At 48.6% G+C, this 24,122-nt stretch overlaps 1 protein-coding gene across 12 annotated transcripts in view; it reads left to right on the forward strand.

Annotated features, from left to right (window-relative positions):
* The window catches only part of SUN1 (Sad1 and UNC84 domain containing 1), a 422,747-nt gene that overhangs the window by 161,085 nt on the left and 237,540 nt on the right, over positions 1–24,122 (forward strand). For all 12 annotated transcript variants that reach the window (XM_078664915.1, XM_078664910.1, XM_078664909.1 and 9 more), the window contains one exon: positions 21,746–21,943. In XM_078664915.1, coding sequence (XP_078521041.1) covers positions 21,819–21,943 — 125 coding nt within the window. In that variant the 5' untranslated portion in view covers positions 21,746–21,818. The remainder of the gene's footprint in view (positions 1–21,745; positions 21,944–24,122) is intronic.

The raw sequence follows: 24,122 nt of genomic DNA on the forward strand, positions 1-24,122 counted from the left end.
CAGTTCCTCACTTGACTAGACTGGAAACATTTCCATGCATATCCCGTGCCGATAAGGAGCGCAAAGTCCAATTCAGCACCATAAACCATACCACAGTGATGGTAGTGGAACTGTAAAGCATCCACCTTGGCATACCACGTGTTACTTGATTATTTTTTTGTCCCTTCATGGTTATTTGTAAGAAAATGTCCTTTTTAAAAAAAAAATAAATCTGTGCAGTGCTTCAGGTAACGTCAGCTCTCAAAAAGGCAGACTTCAAGCCCTGTAGTGATGGAGATGGGCAAATAGACACTACTGACCTCTATGAGGTCTGCTAGGTTTCTTAGTTTGAGGTACTACTTGGTCATGCAAGCTGTGCCAGAGCATGAATCTCAAGGCCGTAAAGGAATGGGCTTCAAAACATTTTATGGTAGAGGATTTACTTATTTATTTATATTTATTTATTCAAAGTTTTATATAGCGCGAACAAGATCCTTACAGATATCAGAGCGCTTCACAGAGACAGGGGCAAGGGCAACAGGAATGAACAAAATAATGGGAGCAATATAGTGGTCAATAAACATAGAGTAACATAGATAACAATAATGTACAGAAACATATCAAAACCTATCAAAATACAGTCAGGTAAACAAGTCATATAAATCCAACAAAGAGTAGCATATATTGGTCGATAGGACGAGAGTAGCGTAGTAGTGCCCCTCTAGGTAGTAGGAAAGTGCCAAAGGGCAGGGTGATCAGAGATACAGCGCGATGCAGAGACTCAGTTCCAGTCTCTGTAATGTTCAGGAGATCTTGGCCAGAAGGATTCTCTTCACCTCTTTCTTGAAGAGTGCCGTGGAGGAGATGAGCCTCGTTTCCGGAGGGAGCGCATTCCAGATCCTGGGTGCCATTCCTGAGAAGGAGCGCTTGTATGTTTTTTCTTTCCGGAATCTACTAGGTTTCAGAAGTAGATTTTTTGTACTACGATTGGATCTCGACCCTCCTGATATAGACAACTTTTGCGCGAGGTAGTTGGGTGCTTTGTGGTGCACCGCCGAGTGTGTCATTATTGCAATTTTTAGTTGAATTCTGGCTTCAAAAGGCAGCCATTTTAGAGATTTTAGGTCTGGGGAAATATGCGAGTGTTTTCTCGAGCCAGTAATGAGTCTCGCAGCAGCGTTCAGGGAGGCTCTTAGGGGTGCTGTTGTGGATAGCGGGAGTCCGCTGAGGGCCACAATTCCGTAGTCTATGCGAGGGATGACTAAAGCTTGTACAGCAGTTTGGAAGTCTTTGGCAGGGAGGAAGGGTTTGAGTTTCCTCAGTGTGTTGATATGGAAATTAGCCCCTTTTGTGGCTATGCTAATGTGCTGTTGCATGTTGAGCTTGGCGTCAACTGTGATGCCTAGGGATTTCGCTGAGTCCACGATAGTAGGTTGGACATTGAGTGCTGTTAGGTTATTGAGCCACGTTTGGGTGGTGGAAGTTTTCGCCGGGGGTGAGATGAGTAGGAACTCAGTTTTCAGCGCATTTAGTTTGAGGTGATTAACGGCCAGCCAGGATTGAGTGTTGCTAAGTGTGGAATTCAGTAGTTTGATATCTTCCGGGGATTGTAGCTTTAGGTAAAGTTGTGTGTCATCGGCGTACATATGGAATTGAACATTGGATGCTTGGAGCAAGGTGGCGAGTGGTTCCATGATGAGGTTGAACAGTGTGGGGGAGAGGCAGGATCCTTGTGGGACACCTAGGTCTGCAGGCACTGGTTTAGATAGCACATTGTCGATCTTGAACTTCTGCGACCGGTTATGAAGGAAAGCAGCAAACCATTTGAGAACAGTTCCCGAGAGACCCATTCTAGTGCTTAGCAGCTCCAATAAGTTCTCATGTTTGACCGTGTCAAAAGCTGACGATAGGTCAAGAAGGATGAGGAGACAGGAATCAATCAGGTCATTTGTAGAGCGCACTACTCACCCGTAGGGTCTCAAGGCGCTGGGGGGGGGGGGGGTGCCGCTACTGCTCGAACAGCCAGGTCTTGAGCTTCTTCCTGAAGGCGAGGTGGTCTTGGGTCAGGCGCAGGTCGGTCGGGAGGGAGTTCCAGGTCTTGGCGGCCAGGTGGGAGAAGGATCTTCCTCCTGTTGTCGCTCTTCGGATGCGGGGGACGGCGGCGAGGGCGTGGTTGGCTGATCTGAGGAGGCGCTTGGGAGTGTAGAAGTTGATCCGGTTGTTGAGGTAGCTCGGGCCTTGGTCGTGTAGGGCTTTGTGCGCGTGGGTGAGGAGACGGAAGGTGATTCTCTTGTTGACCGGGAGCCAGTGTAGATCTCTCAGGTGTCCGGAGATGTGGCTGCGTCGGGGGATGTCGAGGATGAGTCTCGCCGAGGCGTTCTGGATCCGCTGGAGTCTCGTCTGGAGTTTGGCAGTGGTTCCGGCGTAGAGGGCGTTGCCGTAGTCCAGTCGGCTGGTGACGAGGGCCTGGGTGACCGTCTTCCTCGTCTCGCTGGGGATCCACCGGAAGATCTTACGTAGCATGCGCAGGATGTTGAAGCATGACGAGGAGACGGCGTTGACTTGTCCGGTCATGGAGAGGGAGGAGTCCAGGATGAAGCCCAAGTTGCGCGCGTGGTCCGTCGGCTTGGGTGCGGTGCCCAGGGCGGGGGGCCACCAGGAGTCGTCCCAGGAGGAGGGCGTGGAGCCCAGGATGAGGACCTCCGTCTTGTCTGAGTTCAGTTTCAGGCGGCTGGTCGTCATCCATTCGGCTACGTCTCTCATCCCTTCGTGCAGGTTGGCTCTGGCGGTGGCGGGGTCGTTGGTCAGGGAGAGGATCAGCTGGGTGTCGTCAGCGTAGGAGATTATGTTGAGGTTGTGTTGGCGTGCGATGGCCGCAAGGGGGCTCATGTAGACGTTGAAGAGGGTGGGGCTGAGCGAGGACCCTTGAGGGACGCCGCAGATGACTTTGGTGGCCTCTGACTTGTACGGTGGTAGGCGGACTCTTTGTGTTCTTCCGTCGAGGAAGGAGGTGATCCATTCCAGTGCCTTCTCCTGGATTCCGATGTTGCTGAGGCGCTGTACTAGGGTGCGGTGGCAGACAGTGTCGAAAGCCGCGGAGAGGTCCAGGAGGATGAGGGCCGCTGTTTCTCCGTTGTCCATCAGAGTTCGAAGGTCGTCGGTGGCGGCGATGAGGGCGGTCTCGGTGCTGTGGTTGGCTCGGAAGCCAGACTGTGAGGGGTCGAGGGATCCATTCGTCTCGAGGAAGGCGGCCAGCTGTTTGTTGACGGTCTTCTCGATGACTTTGGCCGGGAACGGGAGAAGCGAGATGGGACGGTAGTTCTTGAGGTCGGTGGGGTCTGCTGTGGGTTTCTTGAGGAGAGCGCTGAGTTCGGCGTGCTTCCAGCTCTCGGGGAAGGTGGCGGAGTCGAAGGAGGTGTTGATGATGTCCCGCAGGTGGGGTGCGAGGAATCATTGCGGTCAAGGATTTGGAGGGCGTCATCAATTATGTGTGTCATAGCTGTTTCCGTGCTATGTTTCGCTCGGAAGCCTGATTGGTGAGTGTTGAGAAGGTCAAATTGGTCAATGTGTTTTGTTAGTTGGATTTGGACACATTTCTCCAGCAGTTTGGCCAGGGTGGGGATATTGGTGATAGGCCGGTAGTTGTTCAGGTCAGACGGATCAGCTGTGGGTTTCTTGAGTATAGGTGTGACTTGCCCCACCTTGAGGGAGTCTGGGATGAGACCTTGTTGAAGAGAGCTGTTGATGATTTTGGTCCAAAGAGGGAGGAGCAAGGGGGTGAAGTCTTTTAACGCATTAGCAGGTAGGGGGTCTGTGAGGTGATTAGAGGGCTTCAGGGTGCAGAGTAGTTTGTATATATCTTCTTCCGTGTATCTGTCGAAGTGCAGCCATGATGCATTGTTTTTAGGTTGAATGTTGGACATTCTGGTGTGATTGGGGAATCGGCTTAAGTCCATGACGAGGTCATTTCTTATGTTGTCGGTCTTTTGCTTAAAGAAAGCAGAGAAGGCTTCACAGTGTGGGGTGTCGCTTGTTGCTTTGTTTGATTGGAAGGGTTGTGCCTTTGTTTGAGTCTTGATTAGTTCGAACAGTTTCCTTGGCCTGTTTTTTGCTTGGTCCAGTAGACGGCTAAAGAAGTCAGACTTTGTGCGCTTTATTTTCCTGAAATAGTCATTTCTCTTTTTTTTAAGTGTCTTTAGATGCAGTGATGAGGGGTCAGATCTCCAGGTACGCTCTGCCATTCGCATAGTGCGCTTGTCGTCATGCCATCGTACCAGGGGTTAGAACTTTTGTTGGAGACTCTCTTCAGTTGCAGTGGAGCGACTTCATTGACTATCAGTTTCATAGAGTCAAGGTAGTGGTCGGTCAGTGCTTGGGCATCCGAGACACCTGGAGGGGGGAGGAGGAGATTGTCGAGGTGGGGAGGGAGTGTAGTGGGGTTAAGACTCTTCATGTCCCTTTTCCAGATTTTGGATTTGGTGGGCTGAACCGGGTTAGGTTTAACTTTTTCGTTAATAGAGAAGGTGATAATGTGGTGATCTGACCAGTCACAAGGTTTGATCGCCTCCAGTTTGGTGGAGTCCTCCTTGGCGATGATGAGATCGAGTATTGCGCCTTTGTCGTGTGTTGGTCTATCAACTATTTGGGTGAGGTCAAGCGCATTAAGGAAAGTTTTGAGACTGTTCACCTCTGTGTCTTTCTGATCATTCCAGTGGAGGTTGAAGTCACCCAGGTAGATTTGGGTGATCTGCCGACCGGCATTGGAGGTGATCGTGTCCATGAGTTGTTGGGTGAATATGAGGTTGTCGCCAGGCGGGTGATAGATGAGATGTAAAGCACAAACTTGTTTGCCCTCGCTGGTGATATCGAGGCAGAGGAGTTCACAGGAGGTGAGGGAGGGGGAGGCAGCTTTAGTGACGGAGAGGTTGCTCCTAAAGATGCATGCAATTCCCCCGCCCGTCTTGACAGGCCTATCCAGTCTAATGATGTGATAATTGGGGGGGACTAATATGTCCATTATCGGGGTAGAGGCTTCAGTAAGCCACGTTTCCGTCAGAATGGCTAGGTCCAGTTCCATTGCTGAGACGAGATCAGCGATGTCGGAGGAGTGTCTTTGGGCCGATCTGCAGTTGAGTAGGATGCATTTGAGTTTGGGGGTGAGAAGGGTGGTCGAACCTTCTAGAGAGAGGGGGATTTTTCTGAGGTTGCTAGGGACGGAAACTCTGTTGCTATGGGTTGGGAGCCTCAGAGGGTTTGAGTGAGTTGTGGGTATGGGGATGTGTGTGTTGGATATGTGTTTTACAGGACCTGGGCCATAGGAGTGTAGGAGAGAGCAAAGGTCGCGGTCAGACAGTGAGTTGAGGACACGGCGGGGGCGGGGGGAGTTATTGCGAACGGGGATAGTCGGCCATCTCGGGGATCGTTTGAGGCGAGTGTATGTAGGGGGGGTGCGTCGTTTGTAGGGTAGTGGGATGGTGGGAGGTAGGCTGGGCCGTGAGAGGAGGAGGTCTTTGATGTCGTGGACATCCTTTTTGACTTGTAGGAGATCCTCTTTGAGTTGTTGGAGGGTAGATAAGGTCGGGTCCAGAGGAGTAATGGAGATGGTGTTGGTGGTGAGAGCGATTGGTGAGTGGTTGAGTAGTGGGCTAGAAAGCGGGCAGGGTATCGGAGGGGGGATATGCTGGCGTTGTTGAAGGGTTCTGCGGTGATAATGAGTGGGATGTTATTCGGAGTGTGGGCATATTTGTGGACGATGGGTGTTGGTGGAGTAGGTGGAGAGTGTGAGACATAAGTGGTGTCAACAGTGGGAGACGGTGTAGGTGAGTTAAAGAGAGAGTGAAGGCTGAAGACAGTGGGGGTGGCAGGAGGGTAGTGGGGGCTGAGAGTGGGAGGAGGGGGGGATGTTAAGGTAAGAAAGGCGGTATGTTCTGTGGGGGTGTCGTGAGAGAGAGTGGGGAGGGAGCTGGGGAAGGAGATGGATCTGCCTTGGGGGGAGGGAGAGGGAGGGGAGAAACTCCGTACAGTGGCGTATTCAGAAGCGTTCGTGGGGGGTGTAGCGTGGGGGGAAGGGGGCGTGGGGGAGTCGAGAATGTGGGTGTATCGAGGAGGTATGGGAGGGGGTGTGCACACCTGGGTATTGAGAGTGGGGGGGAACGAAGGGTAGGATTTGTCATTGCGCGTGCCGTTCTGGCGCTGATCTAGGTAGGAGGTGTTGTGGGTGGGGGTTATGTCATGGGAGAGAGGGATGGGGGGGTATGAGTGGGGGTCGAGGTGGGGGTGATGTTAGAGGGGAGGCTAGTGTATGAAGGGGAGAGATTGGTGACTGCGCTTGGGGAGCGTGGGGTGGCAACAGCGGGTGGGTGATTGTTTAGGGTGCTGAGGGAGGAGGTGAGGTGCGTATCGATCCGGCGCTGAGCTATGTTGGTAGTGTTGTGGGTGGGGGCTGCGTCATCGGGGGTGATGATAGTGCAGGTGGGGTTCTGGGTGGTGGTCCGCATCTTGGAGAGGTGTTCTTTGAACTTGGGGAACAGGTTGTCTAGTATTTCCAGGTTCTTGTCCGTGGATTGAATTAGGACAATCCCGTTATTGTAGATGGTGATGGTGGTTCTGCCATGGAAGAGTTGGGAAGGTGTGATTGAGAGGGTTATACCATGAGCTGTTTTCCTGGTGGCTGAGACGGTAAGTAGGGTTAGAAATGCTTTTCTCCATTGGGCTATGCGTGAGGTGTGGAAGATGAAATCAGTGTTCCGGGCTCCATTGCCCGGTGAGAAGTAGGAGTCAGCCACGGGTGTTTCAGGGTGCGACCTCAGGAAGCTATGTTTAAAACGTTTAGCTGCTTTTTTGGTGAGGGCGGGAGGGTAGTTGATTCTGTATGTGTGCTTACCGATGAGATCCATGTTAGGGTGGCTGTAGGGATGGGTGTGGGAGAAATGACGACAGTAATCAGTCAGCCGTTGGGCTAGAGGGCACAGGAGTGACGTTAGTGCGTGGTCAAAAGTAGCAAAAAGAATAGAGGTAGCAGTCGAGGCAATCCAAGGTCAGGCAGTGCGTAGATGCAGCTTACACAATGTACAAAATTTGAGAGGTAGCAAACCATTTAGGTGGAGCCAAATTGACACAACATAATGTACGGAATAGTAGCGGTGTAGTCCAGGTGTCGAGAATGGCTGGGTGCAGTTTGCATGAGGTAGACGAGATGGTTGAGGTGGTACTCAGTGATACAGCGAGATGAAAGTAGTATACAATAATAACCATATAGTTGAGGTAGATAGCAGTGTAAATGAGGTAATAATCAGTGCATCATAGTGATAAAGTGAAGTGAAAGTAGTTTAACAAGATAACCAGATAGTTGAGGTAGCTATCCGTGAGAGAGGGATCACAGTGCTATAGGTGCAACTTACAACATATACAATATACAACTAGGACTAAACTACTAATGGAAGTAGTATACAATAATAACCATATAATCGAGGTAGATAGCGGTGTAAATGAGGTAATAATCAGTGCATCATAGTGATAAAGTGAAGTGAAAGTAGTTTAACAAGATAACCAGCTAGTTGAGGTAGCTATCCGTGAGTGAGGGATCACAGTGCTATAGGTGCAACTTACAACATATACAATATACAACTAGGACTAAACTACTAATGGAATTACTAGATCCAATATAGGTGCAGACGACTTACAGCAATGAACATTATGGCATTGGTGGGCAGCCGATAGAATATGAGGTAGCAGTCAGTGCCCTGTCGGCAGGGAAAAGTGACAAAGGGTGTAGGTTACATTGGGTGTAGAGTACCAGTAGTCATATCATACTTCAGTAAAGGTAGTCACTAAGCACGTCAGGAGCACCAGGTTATATAGAGTGCAAAATACCCAATGTAAAATGATACTGCAGTACGAGGTAGACAATTAAGCACACGTATATTTAAATATAGAGCTATGTAGAGACTGTGGTACCGATAGTTATTGATAGCCAGGAAGACTAGTCCATGCAGACCGACATAGAGAGATAGAGTAGTAGTCTAGCTATGGCCGCCACGAGGGGAGGACCGGGGCTCCAGTGAGCAGTGACTAGTCCAAGATGGCCACCCGATAGAGAGACTGGACAAATATGGCCGCCACAAAAGGGTGAGGGAGACAGTAGTCCTCTCTTTGTTGTAGTTGCTCTGTGGACAGTTTCACTTTCAAGCTGAGCAGATTCTACCTTGCTGTGAGGGCGTCTTATCTTGCAGGAGCCTCGTGAGCATCTGGTGGCACAGGAGGTGATTTATAGCCTTAGATTTTATTCGTTCTCTAGTCCCCCGCCATTTTGAACAAAGGAAAGGGGTATAGGCGAGTTCACACAGAGAAAATAACTTTTTTTACACCTATTTTTACTCACAGTGAATATTGGAGGTTAGCTCTCGCTGTCTGCTGCGAGAGAATGACCGAGTGAGTGAGTCCCCTCTGTGTCTGCAACGGGACAGGGAGTGAGGGGTGCAGGTGGGGCGTCCACCGCCGCCCAGGACTGTAGGGCTCCCGATGCAGCAACCAGCGTCCCCAAGCCCCTCTCAGCCCTACAGACCGCTGGTCATCCTCTGCTGCGGTGCGGGCGGGAGGGGGTGATCCGTTGCGATGACCTCGTCCCGCGCTGGTCCAGTGCAGCAATCAGCGCCTCTGCTGCCGACGAGTGGGAGAGGGGTCCGGTGTTTGTCCCGCTTTGGTCCCGGTGCCGGCCATCCGCTGGGGCGCCTCTGCTGCGAGGCTGCAATCAGCGCCTCTGCTGCCCATCTCCGCCCCACAGACCGCTGGTTTTTCCTCTGCTGCGGCACGGGGGGGAGGGGTGTTCTGCTGTGATTGTCTCGACCCAGCGCTGGTCCCGGTGCAGCAATCAGCGCCTCTGCTGCCCCTGGTACTTCTGGGTGAATGTGGTTTGTGCTCCAGGTCAAGGCCCCTATATCAGTCCCCTTCCTCTTCTTTCTTCCCAAGTTCTCCAGGGAAAAACAGACAAAACGTAGAAACAGAGGAAACATCGGGGGTGGATTCTCCTTGATGCTATTTGAGATCCAAAGGTAAGTCTCTGTGACCCAATCCAACCCAGCGGATTCGTCCTCTGATCCAAAGCCCATGGATTTAACAGTGCTAATGAAGTCTGCTCCAGGGCCTTTTCATTTCCCACTACCACTGATGCCTTTCATGGTGATGATGGTGGCTTATCCGGAATACCCAGTCCCTGGGCCTAATTCAGCTCTCTTCCTCCAAGTGGTGACGGAGGTGTTACAGCGGATTTTGGTTAGTTCCCCCAGCCCCCTTCTTCCACCAACTCTGGCAACTCTGGACTGCATCGGATCTCTTGAAAGGTTCGCTTGGGTGCGGCCTGGACAAAGCCATTGCTTCATCTTCACTGAAGCGGTTGACACCAGGGCTGCTGATACTGGTTCCGCTGGCACTAGTGTCCCACCCTCTCCCACAAAAAGAACACAGCTGGTGCCAAAGTCTGCAGATGTCCTTCTGCAGTCCAGCAAAGAGGCCTAGAGGATTGTGGAGGACGAAGAGTACAAGAAGGGACGAGCTACCTCATGTCGGCAATACTAGCAAGCCGTGCATGCCATTTGGGTCCAACGCAGATCCCTTTTTAGATATCAGAATGGGTACAACATGACATGGATGACAGGAGTGAGTTTTCCAATTGGCTGCCACTCCCTTACCTAGGTATGATGAATTACTTAAAGCTGCAAACCACAACTCCAGCCCCTCCTACTTTCAAGGCCAACCTCCACAGAGGTGGCTTCATGTCCTTCTTAGTAAGGCGGCCTGGTGTTCGAATTGCCTCTTGTTTCTGTAGAATCTTAATCTGATATCTTGACAGAAGTCCTCCAGCCTTCCTCCTCTTCATCAGAACCACTGCTGCACTAAATGAGTCAGTAAAGACTTGTGGGAAAAGCCCACATCAGTCCCCGCAGTGAACTGCATGGTGACCAAGGGAAACAGGCAAGCTTTAGGTGATACTCTGTTCATGACAGTATGTTTTTTTCCCCTAGAGTCCGGTGGTGCAGGCCTCTTATTGTAGTAAACAGAAACCGGGAGCTTTCCTGGTTCATCCTCCTAGCAGGAAGTCTTAAGTTAAAAGTGGGAAAAGGTCTTCTTGACAGCAGCCCTAGTACTCGGCTCCTTTAATGCAGCCCATTTGCTGGGGTTATATAATCATGCTCAATGGGACATGGCAGCCATGCTTGTCCAACATTTGCTGTGCTACCTTAAGCATTTTTCTGAGGTTGTCTGTGATGAATAAAATAAGACACGTCATAGGTAAAGTCCATGTTACATATATAGGTCCATGAAATAAAATTTACATAGGAAGTACCACCAGACCACTCAATTAAAAGGTCCAAAATTATTACTGGATCTTTCAGAAATCAGACAAAAAGTTGGCATTGGTTGAACACTATTGGTTGAACACTATGATGAATGTCATCTGGATCAATGGATATTCCCCTTCTTAGGATTGAAAAACGCAAGAGGAGGTGACCAAGAACTGTCACTCTGAAAACGGGAAAGGGAATTGATACTAAAATGTGACTGTAAAGCAGGGACACCATACGAATGGTGAATAGCATAATTGGATGCTTTGGAGCAAAACCAGTCACTTGAGGTAGCCCTTTATCATTCAAACAGAACTATTTGAACAGTGTGGGCAAAAAAAGTTTTTGAACTGATTATAAGACTTTCCTTACCCACATGGCTTCCCAAGGGGCGTCTTATTCGAAAACTTGATACTGATTACTTGTGCTTTCATACGTATATTGATAATGAGATTAATAGTCATTAAGAAGTAATACACGTTATCTTGAGCAGTGCATAGTACTGTATAAATCGACATGGATGTTTATTGTGAACATCATCAATATTTTTGTTATTTCATGAATCATGTACAAATACCATCTGAGTCCGATTAATATTGTATGTAGAATTGCTGAAACCAAAGTATCTGAACCATTAGTAGACCTGTGATTATGTATCAATGCATCGCACTTGGGGGGAATACAACTGCATAACATTAAAATAAAATTACTGGTTGATGAATATAGCTAAATTAGTATTGAATATCAAATCTGATAGAAACATCTAGCCCCAGATTCCTTACCTTTGAATTTCCCAGTCATCATACTGGATTCGGAAGATTGTATTTTGAGCAATACCCCCTGAGTGCAGGTAGATTGCAGTGGTTGGCTCTGTGTGGCGTCGTCCGCGCCACCAATTTAGGCGCCATCTCGGCGTGCTGACGCCAGTTCTTTTCTTACCATGTCAGTCAAGTGCTGATATGTGAAGAGAGCTACCCTCTGTCACTTTTTCGACTTTTTGTGCACCCCTTTTTCGGTGTGTAAAAATGTCCTCTAGGAAAACTTCAGGATTCAAACCATGCAGTGCCTGTCACCACGCCATGTTGGTGATGGACCCGCATTTGGTTTGCCTATGGTGTCTGGAGCGCACCCACAACTCAAACTCGCGCTCCGACTGCTGCGCAATGGCTCTGAAGGCTTTGAGGGAGTGGTCCCTAAAGCTCCTTGAGGCCCGGCAGGCAACACCTCGCCCCGACTTCTCGAAGGTCTTGGTCCCAGTCAATAGGAAAATCCCGGGACCATTCCTGAAGCCCCAAGTCCTCCATACCACTCGCGATCTTCAGGAAAGAGGCATAAAAAACACAAGAAGTCGAAGTGTGCTTTGACGTCTTCCCCATCCGTCGGCCAACGCAACATAGGGACTTTGACGTTCAAGGCCTTGTTCTCCGGCACCTTAGCGTGCTGACACCAGTCCTTTTCTTACCATGTCAGTCAAGCGCTGATACGTGAAGAGAGCTACCCTCCGTCACTTTTTTGACAGGATTTTTCGACTTTTTGAGCGGCCTGATCCCTCTGATGCTCCTTCGGGCCCTGTGGGGGCTCCATTAACATACCCCCCACCCCAGATCCAAACTTGAATCAGGACCAGTGTCAGTCATGCCACTGCGATCGTCTCGATGCTGGTACTGATGCTGATGCTCCCAGTGCCATCAGCCCCCTTCTGATCCCTGATGACACAGAGCGGGCACCGCGAGAACAGATGCAGATTTAGGCGCCAACAGAGCATACTGGTCATATATTGTCCCCCGAACCTTATTTTGACGGGCCAGGCTTGGGAGAAGAATGCGAGGGGTCACAGGATCCTTTAGAATGCCAGCAGTACGAACTGGACATAGACTGGTATGAGGAATTAGGTGAGGCCAGTGGTCTTGATACCTCCCCTGACACTGGTATGCTTTCTCATCCTACTGTGGCTACGGAACAGGGTGCATCTTATGCAATGGTGGTGCGCAGGGCAGCAGAGGTCCTTGCCCTTCAGCTACCCACAGTGGGTGTCAAGACTAACATCTTGAAAAAGGGGCTACAGCCGGGTACTTCCTCTTCAGATCCCTTGCTCCCATTAAAGACAGCCCTTACGGACATCCTTCTGGGTACATGTCCAAGCCCAGCACAGGGGCTCCTGTAAACAGGATGATCGCCCACCACCATTGCCCTGCCCTGGGTGACCCAAACTTCCTCACTACCCACCCCAGAGAGCTTGGTGGTCCGAACCTCAACTTCCCATGGCATGTTCCCTGCCATTCCCCAGACAGGGAATCCATGAGGCTGGCCAGTTGGGGCAAGAATGTTTTCTTTCGCCAGCCTTGCGTTGCGGTCGTTGAACGCTGCGTGCTTATTGGGCCATTAGCTCCACTCTCTGTGGGAAACTGTTGCTCAAGTGCTGCCACAGGTCCTGGGGGAGGCCCAGGCCAACCTCTCCCAAGGAGTATCAGATGGAAGAGATGCAGCAAAGTTCGCCATTTGATGTGGTTTAGACACGACCGACTCACTGATAGGGGTGGTTACAGTGCAACTGCGCAGATCAGGGGTGCCAGTCTTCCCCGGACTCAACGATTGGCTGGAGGTGGGAGTCTGCCCCAGGCTATTGTCTCCCACCTCCAGACTATAGCAAACCTCTTTAATTCGCTGGGGTTCACTATCAACGTGCTGAAGTCACAACTAACTCCCTCTCAGACACTCCCTTTCATCAGAGCTGCTTTGAACACAGTGCAGTTTTGGGCCTGTCGTCCTGAGCCGTGAGTCCAGGGTATTCAGGCTATGATACCGATGTTTCAGCCTCCATCCTGAATTTCGATGAGAATAACTGAGGCGGTTGGGCCTCATGGCCTCCTGCATCCTGCCAGCCACACATGCCAGATGGCATTTGCAAGCTCTGTAGTGGGAACCTGAAGTTCCAATGGGCACAGTCTCTTTGACATGATCGAGATCTCAGACGGAACTGCATGAGACCTGCAGTGATCAATAACTAACTGCGATTGGGTCAGAATTAGAACCCCTCTCCATTCCCTAACCAGAACGGACAGTAGTGACAGATGCGTCACTCTTGGGATGAGGTGGCCATTTGGGAGAGGTGGAGATCAAAGGACCTTGGTCTCACCTGAAATCCGGACACAACATCCACTTACTGGAACTCTGAGCGAGCCGTTTGGCATTGAAAGCCTTTCTACCCTTCATCAAGGGAAGGCTAGTTCAAGTGTTCACGGACAACACTTCTGCCATGTGGTACTGCAACAAACCGGGCAGAGTGCTGTCGTGGACCCTATGCCAAGAGGATGTGGCAGGAACAGTAGGGCAAATCCCTGATGGTTCAACTCCTGGCAGGGTCCTTGAACGCTAGGGTGGACGAACTCTGCGGGCGATGCCTAGCAGATCACAAATGGCATCTTCATCCAGAAGGTGGCGCAAGGTCTCTTAACAGTGGGGAGAGCGTTAGTAAGGTCTGTTTGCCTCCGCCGAGAACTTGGTATATCTGAAAGAGACCCGTTAGTGATAGATTCCTTACCTGAGAATATCCCCAGGCGTCCGACTGAATCCGGAAAGTTTTGCTTAGTAGTACCCCTGTGCGTCAGTAGGTGGCGTCCTGCGGCTCCGCATCCGTCACTGGCATTGTATGGCATCACGGAGGCAACTTATGCGCCACCCATGCACGCTGGCGTGAGTTTTTTCTTTTTCCTCGTCAGTAAGCGCAGATCCGGTTAGAGCACGTACCCTAGTCATTTTTTTTTTACTATCTTTTTGAAACTTTTGTCTTGTGTTAGTTTCTCTGGTGCTAGTAGGGATGCCTGGTTTTAAGTCTTGCAGGACCTGCCGTCTCAATATGTCTATGGCGGACCCTCATGACGTCTGTTACTACTGTCTGGAGCACGACCATGACTCCCGGTCCTGTCTGGACTGTAGGGCTATGGCCCAGAAGGCCCAGAGGAAGCGGCGCCGGAAGTTGTTTGAAGTTTGACACTCGTCTTGCACCGTTCCAGATCCAGGGGTCGTTCCCGTGACGGCACAAAAATAAGTCGAAGAAGCGTTTTCGCTCTCCGACGTCCCCCCGTCGGTCCCTGAATGCGGACGAGGGGGACAGGGGCTCCGCTCCTGTGGCTCCTTTGGAGCCTGGGAGTCCTGCGGCCTACCCGCTTAACCTGGGTCCGTCGGCGACTCCCGCACAAATGCAAGAATTCCTTGCTTCCATGGACCGCCTGTTTAGGCCTCGGGCTCCTGCCGTTGTACCTTCGGGCCCCACGATCCCGTGTCCGGAACTTGCTGATCCGTCGACTCCTTCGGCGGAACCAGCTCCGGCGGCTCTGGCACCGCAGGATCCTGCACCCCTGGCTCTGGCGTCAGCGCCAAGAGGTCCCATGCTGCCGGCTCCGGCGCCAACCTCTGCTCCGCCGGTAGCGCAGCAGTGGATCCAGCTGGCTCCGCCTCTGCCCAGGTTCCTGGAGGGCTTCGGCCCTGCCTGGGATCCGAATTGGGAACCAGCTCTGCCCCGGCCGGCGCAGTTCCCGGCGCAGTTTATTACTTCACCGGTCCCTGCCCCTCCGCCGAGGCCTGTGCCTTCAGAGCTGGCGGAGAAGGATGATTGGGAAGGGTTTGAGGGCCCGCTTGCTCGTCAGTGGGATTCCGAGCAGGACTAGGTGGATGACTTGGAGGAGGCCGGTGGCCTCAACGTCTCCTCTGATCCAGGGCTTGCCTCTCCCCCGCTCACTATGGAGGAAGGCGCCTCGTATACGGTGGTGCTCCGTCGGGCTGCTGAGGTCCTTAACCTCTATCTCCCCACGGTGACCCTGAAGACAAACCTCCTCACTGAGGTGCTCCAGCCGGTGTCCACTTCTTCGGAGCCGCTGCTGCCCTTTAAGGATACCTTCACCGAATTCTTGAGGGCACTCTGTCACGGCCCGTCACGGGAGGGCCCCTGTGGATAAGAATATCGCCAGGCGTCATCGCCTGGCGCCGGATGACCATGCCTTTCTGACCACTCATCCTACACCCGAAAGTCTGGTCATTCAAGCTTCTACGTCCCAGAGTGCCTTTCCCACGGCTCAGCCTAGTAAGGACTCTAAGAGATTGGAGCAGTTTTTCTAGTGGTTGTTCTCTTTGGCCAGCTTAGGACTGTGGTCAGTGAACACTGCATGCCTTCTGGGCCGCTATTCCCATGCAGTGTGGGATTCCGTGGCTGAGGTGTTGCCCAGGTGCCAAGGGCCGTCATGAGCATGCATGGGGTTAAGACCACTAATTTTGAATATAGATACATCATTTTATTGTCATATTTTGTCGGTTTGTGTTAACCCATTGGCTGCTTTGAACGTTCTGCTCCAGTGCTGAACGTTCGAAAAACAGGTGGGGCAGCGTCGGCCAACGGACGTGCGCAGCACTACCAAGGTAGTGCTCGCGACGACCGTTGGCCGACGGCAGCAGCCAACAGGTTAACAAACATTCCTTTGCTTGGGGGGGGGGGGGGAAGGTGTGTGTGTGTGTGTGGGTGTGTGTGTGTGTTCCCTTGTGTTTGTCTTGTCATAAACATCAGAAATGTTTGGTGGAAAGGGTGGTATTGTGTGCCACGAAACGTGATTATAGTCTGACAATAATGGGCTTTGTGTGCTAAAAAGTCGAGATGTATGTTTTTTGCCTACTGTTTGTGAATACCAAAAGTGGTGCCAAGTGTTTTGTTCAAAAATGAAACTGCATGTCCCAGTGACATGTCTGTATGTGGGGCAATATCCTTATGGTCCACCAGTGTGTGAAGGGAACATCTAACACGCATTTGCAATGCAATAGGTCTCGCATTAGGAAAGTTTGAGCTATTGGTATTGTAAATGACAAATTTTGTATTAGTGTTGGTTTTGAAAATAGCTAAATTAATAGCTTTGTCATTTACAATGCCAATAGTTTTAACTTTCGCAAATGCGACACCTATAGCATTTGTAATGCAATATGTGTTGTATTTACGTGACTTAGATGTATTGATATTACAAATAACTGGCTTTTTAAAAAATAATTAATACTTAAATAAGTTTTTGTAATTTATAATGGCAATAGCTTAAACTTTTGTGAATAACTTTTGTGAAGATTATGTTCAGTGTATTTTATTGTGACGAAAATCCAAGAACAGAAGTGAAATATTAACATATTTTTGTGACATTTTTAATAAAGCTTGAAACATTGAGAAAACATATTTGAACCAGTTGTTGTTGAACGGTTGTGCAGAGTGCTGCTGTGGTGGTGCAGAGTGCTGCTGTGGTGGTGCAGAGTGCTGCTGTGGTGGTGCAGAGTGCTGCTGTGGTTGTGCAGAGTGCTGCTGTGGTTGTGCAGAGTGCTGCTGTGGTGGTGCAGAGTGCTGCTGTGGTGGTGCAGAGTGCTGCTGTGGTGGTGCAGAGTGCTGCTGTGGTGGTGCAGAGTGCGATAGATGGATAGAGTGAGGGCGATAGATGGATAGAGTGAGGGCGATAGATGGATAGAATGAGGGCGATAGATGGATAGAGTGAGGGCGATAGATGGATAGAGTGAGGGCGATAGATGGATAGAGTGAGGGCGATAGATGGATAGAGTGAGGGCGATAGATGGATAGAGTGAGGGCGATAGATGGATAGAGTGAGGGCGATAGATGGATAGAGTGAGGGCGATAGATGGATAGAGTGAGGGCGATAGATGGATAGAGTGAGGGCGATAGATGGATAGAGTGAGGGCGATAGAGGGATAGAGTGAGGGCGATAGATGGATAGAGTGAGGGCGATAGATGGATAGAGTGAGGGCGATAGATGGATAGAGTGAGGGCGATAGATGGATAGAGTGAGGGCGATAGTTGGATAGGGCGATAGATGGATAGAGCGAGGGCGATAGATGGATAGAGCGAGGGCGATAGATGGATAGAGCGAGGGCGATAGATGGATCAATAGATAGAGTGAACCGCTAGCTATTTCCATACGTTACTGATTCTGACATTCACAAAGCAATGTCTCAGAATTAAGTTCCCTGAAGAAGGGCGTTCGCCCGAAATGCATTGGGCGGAAAATGTGACAAGTTTTTTGATATACTTTGAAGATAATAGTATGAGGATTCACATATGAAGAATTAATAAACAAAGTACGTACAAGATCTACATGAAGAGTCCATGTAATTCATTTGAAATTTAATCAAAATATCCATCGGAGTGCCCATTGGAGACTCTACTCCTACGGGAAGCAACGCAAATTGCATACTGTACACTGTATTGGGCAACTATATCAGAGATTACCAAAAATGTGTACGGACGGTCTATAAACTGTTTTGTTTATCAAACTTTAATAAAACAATAAAAACTAAGTTTAAAAAAAAAAAGAAAATCGGTCTGTGGATAAAAATATATGCATTTTTGTACTGAGCAGGGAATGACTGAATGCATTTATAGATGGAAGAGTTAAAGTGCATGGATGTTTTCAATTAATGCTTTGTTACATGCCGGAGCTGTTGGCTTCACCAGTTCCTGATTGCTACTTGTTCTGGTTTACTTTTTTTTTTTGTACTGACATGGTGTGTTCAATCTAAGCGGTTTTTTAAATTTATTTTTTAGCAATGTAGTTGATGTATATACAGTTAACCTGTACAAGCAGACAATCCTGGCCTTGTGAAATGGTACGCGATATTTAATTGGAAGGCAATGCTGTTTTTTAAACTTTGAAATGAGCTCAAGTCCATATATTTCACTTTACATTATCTCGCGCTACATGTCATCAGATGCTTCCCTTTATGTATCTGTGCATTCAGGATAGTTAGTGCAACACTGAATATCAGGGTCTGAATAATGGCCTGAAAAGAACTCTTCATTTTCATACGTCCCACGTATACACGGCAGGCCTAAAAAAGATGGACTAGAATGCAGCTTCCAATAATTATCAGTGGCTGAGATTATTTCATGCATTCTATCCATCACTGTTTTGTATTCCTCAATGCGACTTCTAAGCGCAACAGATATGCCCAGATGTGGGTCCAGTGCATATCGTGTTACTGGAACCAATCTACACCCAATGGCCCAGTTAGGCCGAAACTGGTCTTGGGTTACGTTTCCGGTTAAGAGAGGACCTGGCTTGGCAGTTTAGACTGGGTTGTTCCCATTGGAGGAGCACCAGGGCTGATTTGCATATATCTAGGTCTAATCTGATGTGGGCAAAAAAATTACCTGGCGAAAGCTCCTTAGTAATCACCAAAGGCTGAGATTATTTTAAGCATTCCATCCACCACTTTTTATTTAGTCCTTAATTGGCAAATACACACTTCAATGAAAATGGCATAACTGCCTAGTCGAGAATACAACCAGAACCCAATAGCAGGAACACATCCTTGGAAACAGACGGACTGGAAACCTTCTCCCATGTGGAAACCTTCTGGATAGTTAAAAGTGCGAAGAGGCCATTATAGTGGCATATTATTGTGCTATATAAATACTGAGGACGTAACCTGCACACAGGAGTGTAGATTCACATTTGGGAGTGCAGAGCAGTAGATTCACGTTTGGCAGAGGGCTGAATTTTCATCATTGGGTGACCCTCCGAGGGAGGACCAGTTCGTACTTAATAGACCTTTTTTTGTTACTGCTAAGTTTACTACTTTTATTAGGAGTACAAAGAAAAAAAAAGGTGACTGCTTGTTCAAGAAACTAGTCACCAGGCTCATGGTTCCATTTGAAATTCGGTGGATAATCATTGAACTGAGTCTCTCTGAGCACCATTGGAAAATGTTTTTTATTGGGACTTCTCGAAATATTAGTGCAGTCCCCATTCTATATTGTGTCTCTGGATCCTTACTTTAAAAAAAATGCACCTCTTTCGTTAGAGAGCCAGTGTTGTCTCTTATGAGGGTTAGTTCCTATCCAGGTATTGCATATCTGATTTATGGCTACCGGAATTGTACCGAAAATGACTTATTGCAGCAGACAAGTCAGTTGTGTGACTGGTTGGCAAACTAATTAAAATTAACATTTCACTCCCCTCGAAACTGATATCCAGCATTTTGTTGGAGTGCTATTCACATACTTCAGTAAGATGTCCGCTCCATTGATATAGCTCACTGTCACCTTCTGGGATCTGTAGGTTCCCATCTGGATGAACTCGTGGTGGTTGGAGGGGTTAGATGTGAACCATTAAAGGACTGTGTCTGAGAAGCCCTTTCAATTTCCATTGTGCTGATTGGTGCTAGGTGGTAGACTGTTTTGAAGGCTGTATGACCTACTAATTTGCATATTGTTCAACATTTGAAGATACAAAATTGAAAGGGGAGATGTATGTGGAGTGGTGTGAAGAAGTGAGAAGGGTATAGCGTGAGGAGGATTGCTACAGTCCAGAAGCGGTGGTGGCTGGTACGAAACAGTGGTGGCGGGGGTTGGGAGTGGGGGCGAGGTGAAAGAATAAAAAAATAACACTTACCACCCCTGCACGGCCGCCCCGTCTCCTCAGTCGTCATTTCTCCTTCTGGAGTTAGGAAGCACGCAGGCTCCCCTAAGCCAATCACAAAGATGCGGGCACCAGCATGACAGCAGCGTCATGATTGGTCTGAGCGCCGTGGTTCCGAGCTCAGACAGGGACTGGGAGCCTGTGCATGTTCTCCACCCAGGCAGCACAATACAGCCTTGTGGAGAACATGCTAAGTGCGCATGACTGTTGTCTGGCCAAACCGTCATGCACACTCAAGTGCATCAACCAATCCTTCCCCTGCTGGCTGTGACGAAAGCCAAGTCTCACCCCAAAACTGGCTTCGGCCTTCTTCATGGAAGAATAAAATGATAATCACGTGTTATTTGTTTTTCTTTTTTTCCACTGCTGAAAAGCAGTGGGGTGACGCTCCTCTACCTTTAGCGGAGGAGCCGCCGCTGTCCAGAAATGCTGCAATATTCAGTTGAATTGATGGAGAGACTGTTATGATGTGTTTGAGTGTGTTGCCTTTGGTAACATTAGGATTGGTGATGTGGTGCTCGATGTCCGTGATGTAGAGTAGTTTTTCAAGGGGAGCTTTTGTTTTCTTGAGGCCTGTGCCTCCAGGGAGGTTACAGTCAGTAATGTTTGTGAGGTTAGGCGTATTGAAAGGAGGCAGTGGGGTCTGAGTTCCCCGATGACTCCTTTGATGGTCCGAGTCATCTGGGATAACAAAGGTGGAAAGTGGCAGGTGAGGTGCATGTTAAAGATTCAAGCTAGCCTGGGGGATGAGGGATGATGCCCCTAAACCGGTCCCAGGATGCTATGCTTGTTTCCGTTGAGGCACAGGGTTAAGGCTGATTTGCAGATGGCTGGGTCTAAAGTGGGGTGGCATGGTGAGCAAAAGAATGATGGATTTAACCCAGATCTCTTGACTGGGGTGAATGTTTGTTTGCTCTGCATTCCGTCCATAAATTCTGGGTCTTTTGTTAAAGATGTTTAAGCATATGTTTTATACATTAAAATGTACAACTTATTTTCCTGATAGTTGTCAGCGAGCTTGAATTAGTGTACAGCTCCACCGAAAATAAAACAAGTGCCTGCAACTTTATTGCAAGTGAAATGTTATAGAAATGCCCCTTAGTGGCTTAAAACCAAACCCATGTTTGCTTTTTTTGCCTTTCTGTGTGTTTCTCTCATATTAAGCACACATATGTAAAGGACTCCTAAAACCAGTGGGGTTTGCCTGTCATAGTTACTTATGTGGTTGAACTGGGTGTCTATTCATCTAACCAAAGATACGATTAAAGTAGATTTGAATTTTTCTTTAATACTGGTTGAATTTTGAACGTTAAATTGCAGCATTTATACAGCACGTCATGTCCCTTTTTATTGGCTAAAAGTAAATAATGTTCCAGTGAACCCAAATTTGGTATTCCTATTCCTCAAAGTAGACACATTGGCATTTCTCTAGTTCATTGGCAGCATTTCAGAATAGCCAGCTCGGCACTTGTTACAGGGTCGGATTACTCGATTGGACTAGTGTGGCGTTGCTACTGTCGCATTTGTCGGAATGAATAAAAATATTTTCCTACTCGTGTAGCTTCTGTTTTCACAACGAGTGCATTTATTTTAAATCATGGATCCAGGCCAAGAGCCAACAGCACTTTAGTATAGTGAACATGTTTCCATGGTAACATTACTCAAGTGTAGCTGGCATTTCCTTTGCTTACATTGTTCAATCTCTTTCTGGCATTTATGAAACGATTTGTAGGTTTTATTTTCTTACTCAACGAGGTAATATTCTACTACTATATTTTTTGAACAGAAAGACCAGTTCTTGTGATTACAATAAATAAATAATAATAATACTTCTTGGAATTGCCTATTAAGTCAAATAAATATCCATAATTGATCTCCCGGTAATGAGTTCCTTGTCCTTCGGTGTATTATAATGTACCAATGATTGTTTTATGCATTTGTATCTAAAAATGATGTACTAATTGATTCCAGTTCAAGTTATTCGACTGCTGCGTTGGATTTCGAGACCAAGAACAAACTGAACCCTGTCTATGACTCTCCAAGAATGTCGCGACGCAGTTTACGCCTTGGCACTAGTGCAGGATATTATGCATCAGATGACATCCAGAATGACAGCATTAATAGCAACATCTCCTTCACTGGCAGCGTGGCCTCTTCGAGGTCGTCCAGGTAAAGACCATGTGTGTTGTTGCACTTATGATTATGTACTTTCCATAGCATCTTCTACACCTATTAAACAAGAAGAAAAACGGCGTGAGTTGCATGGCCGTGCAGGACACAACGCACAAATTTAATTCTATTTTCTCTGGCACGGCTTGGTTCTCAAGTCTCCAGGGGAAGAAAAATGTGAATATTATTTGATCAGACTATTGAATGTAGTAAGCCGACTTTCAGTTTCATTGTGTTTGTATAGGATCCCCCAGAACCTGTCCTCGTGTCTCTTGGGTTCATGGGGTGAGATCTTCAGGGGGATGTAAGGTTAAGAATTACGTTAAGAGTGTCTCGCACTCTTGGGAGATTGGGCCCTTCCTCATATCGTAGGGCTTCAACCTCCACCTTTTCCCATTTACGCACCAAACTCTGCCATGCGGCCACCGCCGGGGCAGCTGGAGCCCTCCACTAGATGAGTAAGTCTTCGTTTTGCGAGTAAGAGTGCCATGCCCATGAAGCGAGACCGTGCTGCTTTCCTCTTCTTGTGTTCCAAGGTGCAAGTCTCCCTATTGTATAGATCTGCGAGTTCCATCACCTTCCACAGTGTCTCATGTACTCTCCGCCAGTAGGCTATCAGGGCAGGGCAGTACCATAACATATGACGGAGATCCGCTTCCCCTGAATTATAGCGGGGACATTGCGGGTCTGTCATGGGGAAATAGCGTTTGAGCTGTGTAAGTGTGTATGGTGAAGTATGGAAAATTGTATATGCTTAAATCGGATGTTTCTGGAGATTTGTTGAGGAAATGCTATATCCTGGTCCCACTCAGTGTCATTCAGCACCCTTCCCAAATCGGCCTCCCATTTGGCACATAGGGGCTTTTGGGAAGCGTATGACATTGTATTGCTCTATAGATCCATGTGATCAAATGACTGCCCTCCCCCTGGTAAGAAGTGCCTGGAGGACAGCATGAGAAAAGGCTCCTCATCTCGTGTGGACCACAGAGTATGACATGTATTATGCAATTAACAGCATGTAAGGAACTGTCCCAGAGGAAAGTCCTAGTCCGCCTGAAGCTGTTTAGTGTAAAGAAGGTGGCCTTTTGGGAAAAGGTCGCCAACTGTGGTCAGTAATCGATTTTGCCAGCCACGCTGTTTAGCAGCCAAATATGTCCCATGGTATTGTGGAAGACCTAGCAACGGAAATCCTGGAGCGTATGGGAGATGTGCTGTGTAAGGAGTTGAACTCTGGCATTTGCGGACCACAAGCACTTGCAGGTAATTGGGCATAAACGTGGGGAGCGGGAAGCAGCAGATTGTGGTGGTCGTCATTGGCTGTGGGCCATGGTACGTTTTCAGCAGGTTGTGGCTCGCTAGCCACCTGCCGCCAGGTAGTAGGCTTCAAATTATGCAGCACCCAGACTCCCCCCCCCCCCTCCCTGGTGGCAAATGCAGTTTTTTTAGAGCCATGCAGTAGCCGTTCCCCCAAATAAGCTCTCCCAGCAGTGTGTCTAGTTCACGGAAGAAGCATGAACTAGCATAAGCCTGGGCAAAATCACCATCTTCAATAAAGCTATCTTCTTCGTAGTGGCGAGTGGTAACCTCTTCCAGAATTGCACTTGTGATTTTAATGCAGTCAGGGCGGGTCTCAGATTACCATCAAAGAGGTATATCGGGGAGTAATAGAGGTAAATCCCTAGGTATATGACAGCAGAATTCTGACAGCAAAGCAAGGATCCTTGCATTCGTAGCTCTTATGGGGCTAAGTAGGGGTGCAAATGTAAAGACCAAGGTCTTCCCCCTGATTGACCTTGAGGCCTGCGTCTCTGGCAAAGACCTGGACCACATCTTGGATGGTGGAAAGGTCTGAGCGGACATACTGAACGTACAGAAGCAAGTCGTCGGCGTACAGTGACACCGTATACGTTCTGTCAGTGAGTGGCATACCCCAGGATTGATCATCTCTCCGCAGCCAAATGGCAAGTGGCTCCATTGTCATTGCAAATTGCTGGGGGGAGGGTGGCTAACCTTTTGGGTGCTGTGCCCCACCCGGAACATGGAGAAGATGTAGAGCCCCAACCGGACACGGGAGAGAGGCTTAGAATATAACAGCCACATATAAGTCGGGAAGAGTTTGCCCACCCCCATCTGCGTTAAGACCTGGAAACAGGTGTCCACATCAGCGAGTCAAACACCT

This window comes from Lissotriton helveticus, chromosome 10 (genome assembly GCF_964261635.1).
Source record: "Lissotriton helveticus chromosome 10, aLisHel1.1, whole genome shotgun sequence".
Taxonomy (NCBI): Eukaryota; Metazoa; Chordata; class Amphibia; order Caudata; family Salamandridae; genus Lissotriton; species Lissotriton helveticus.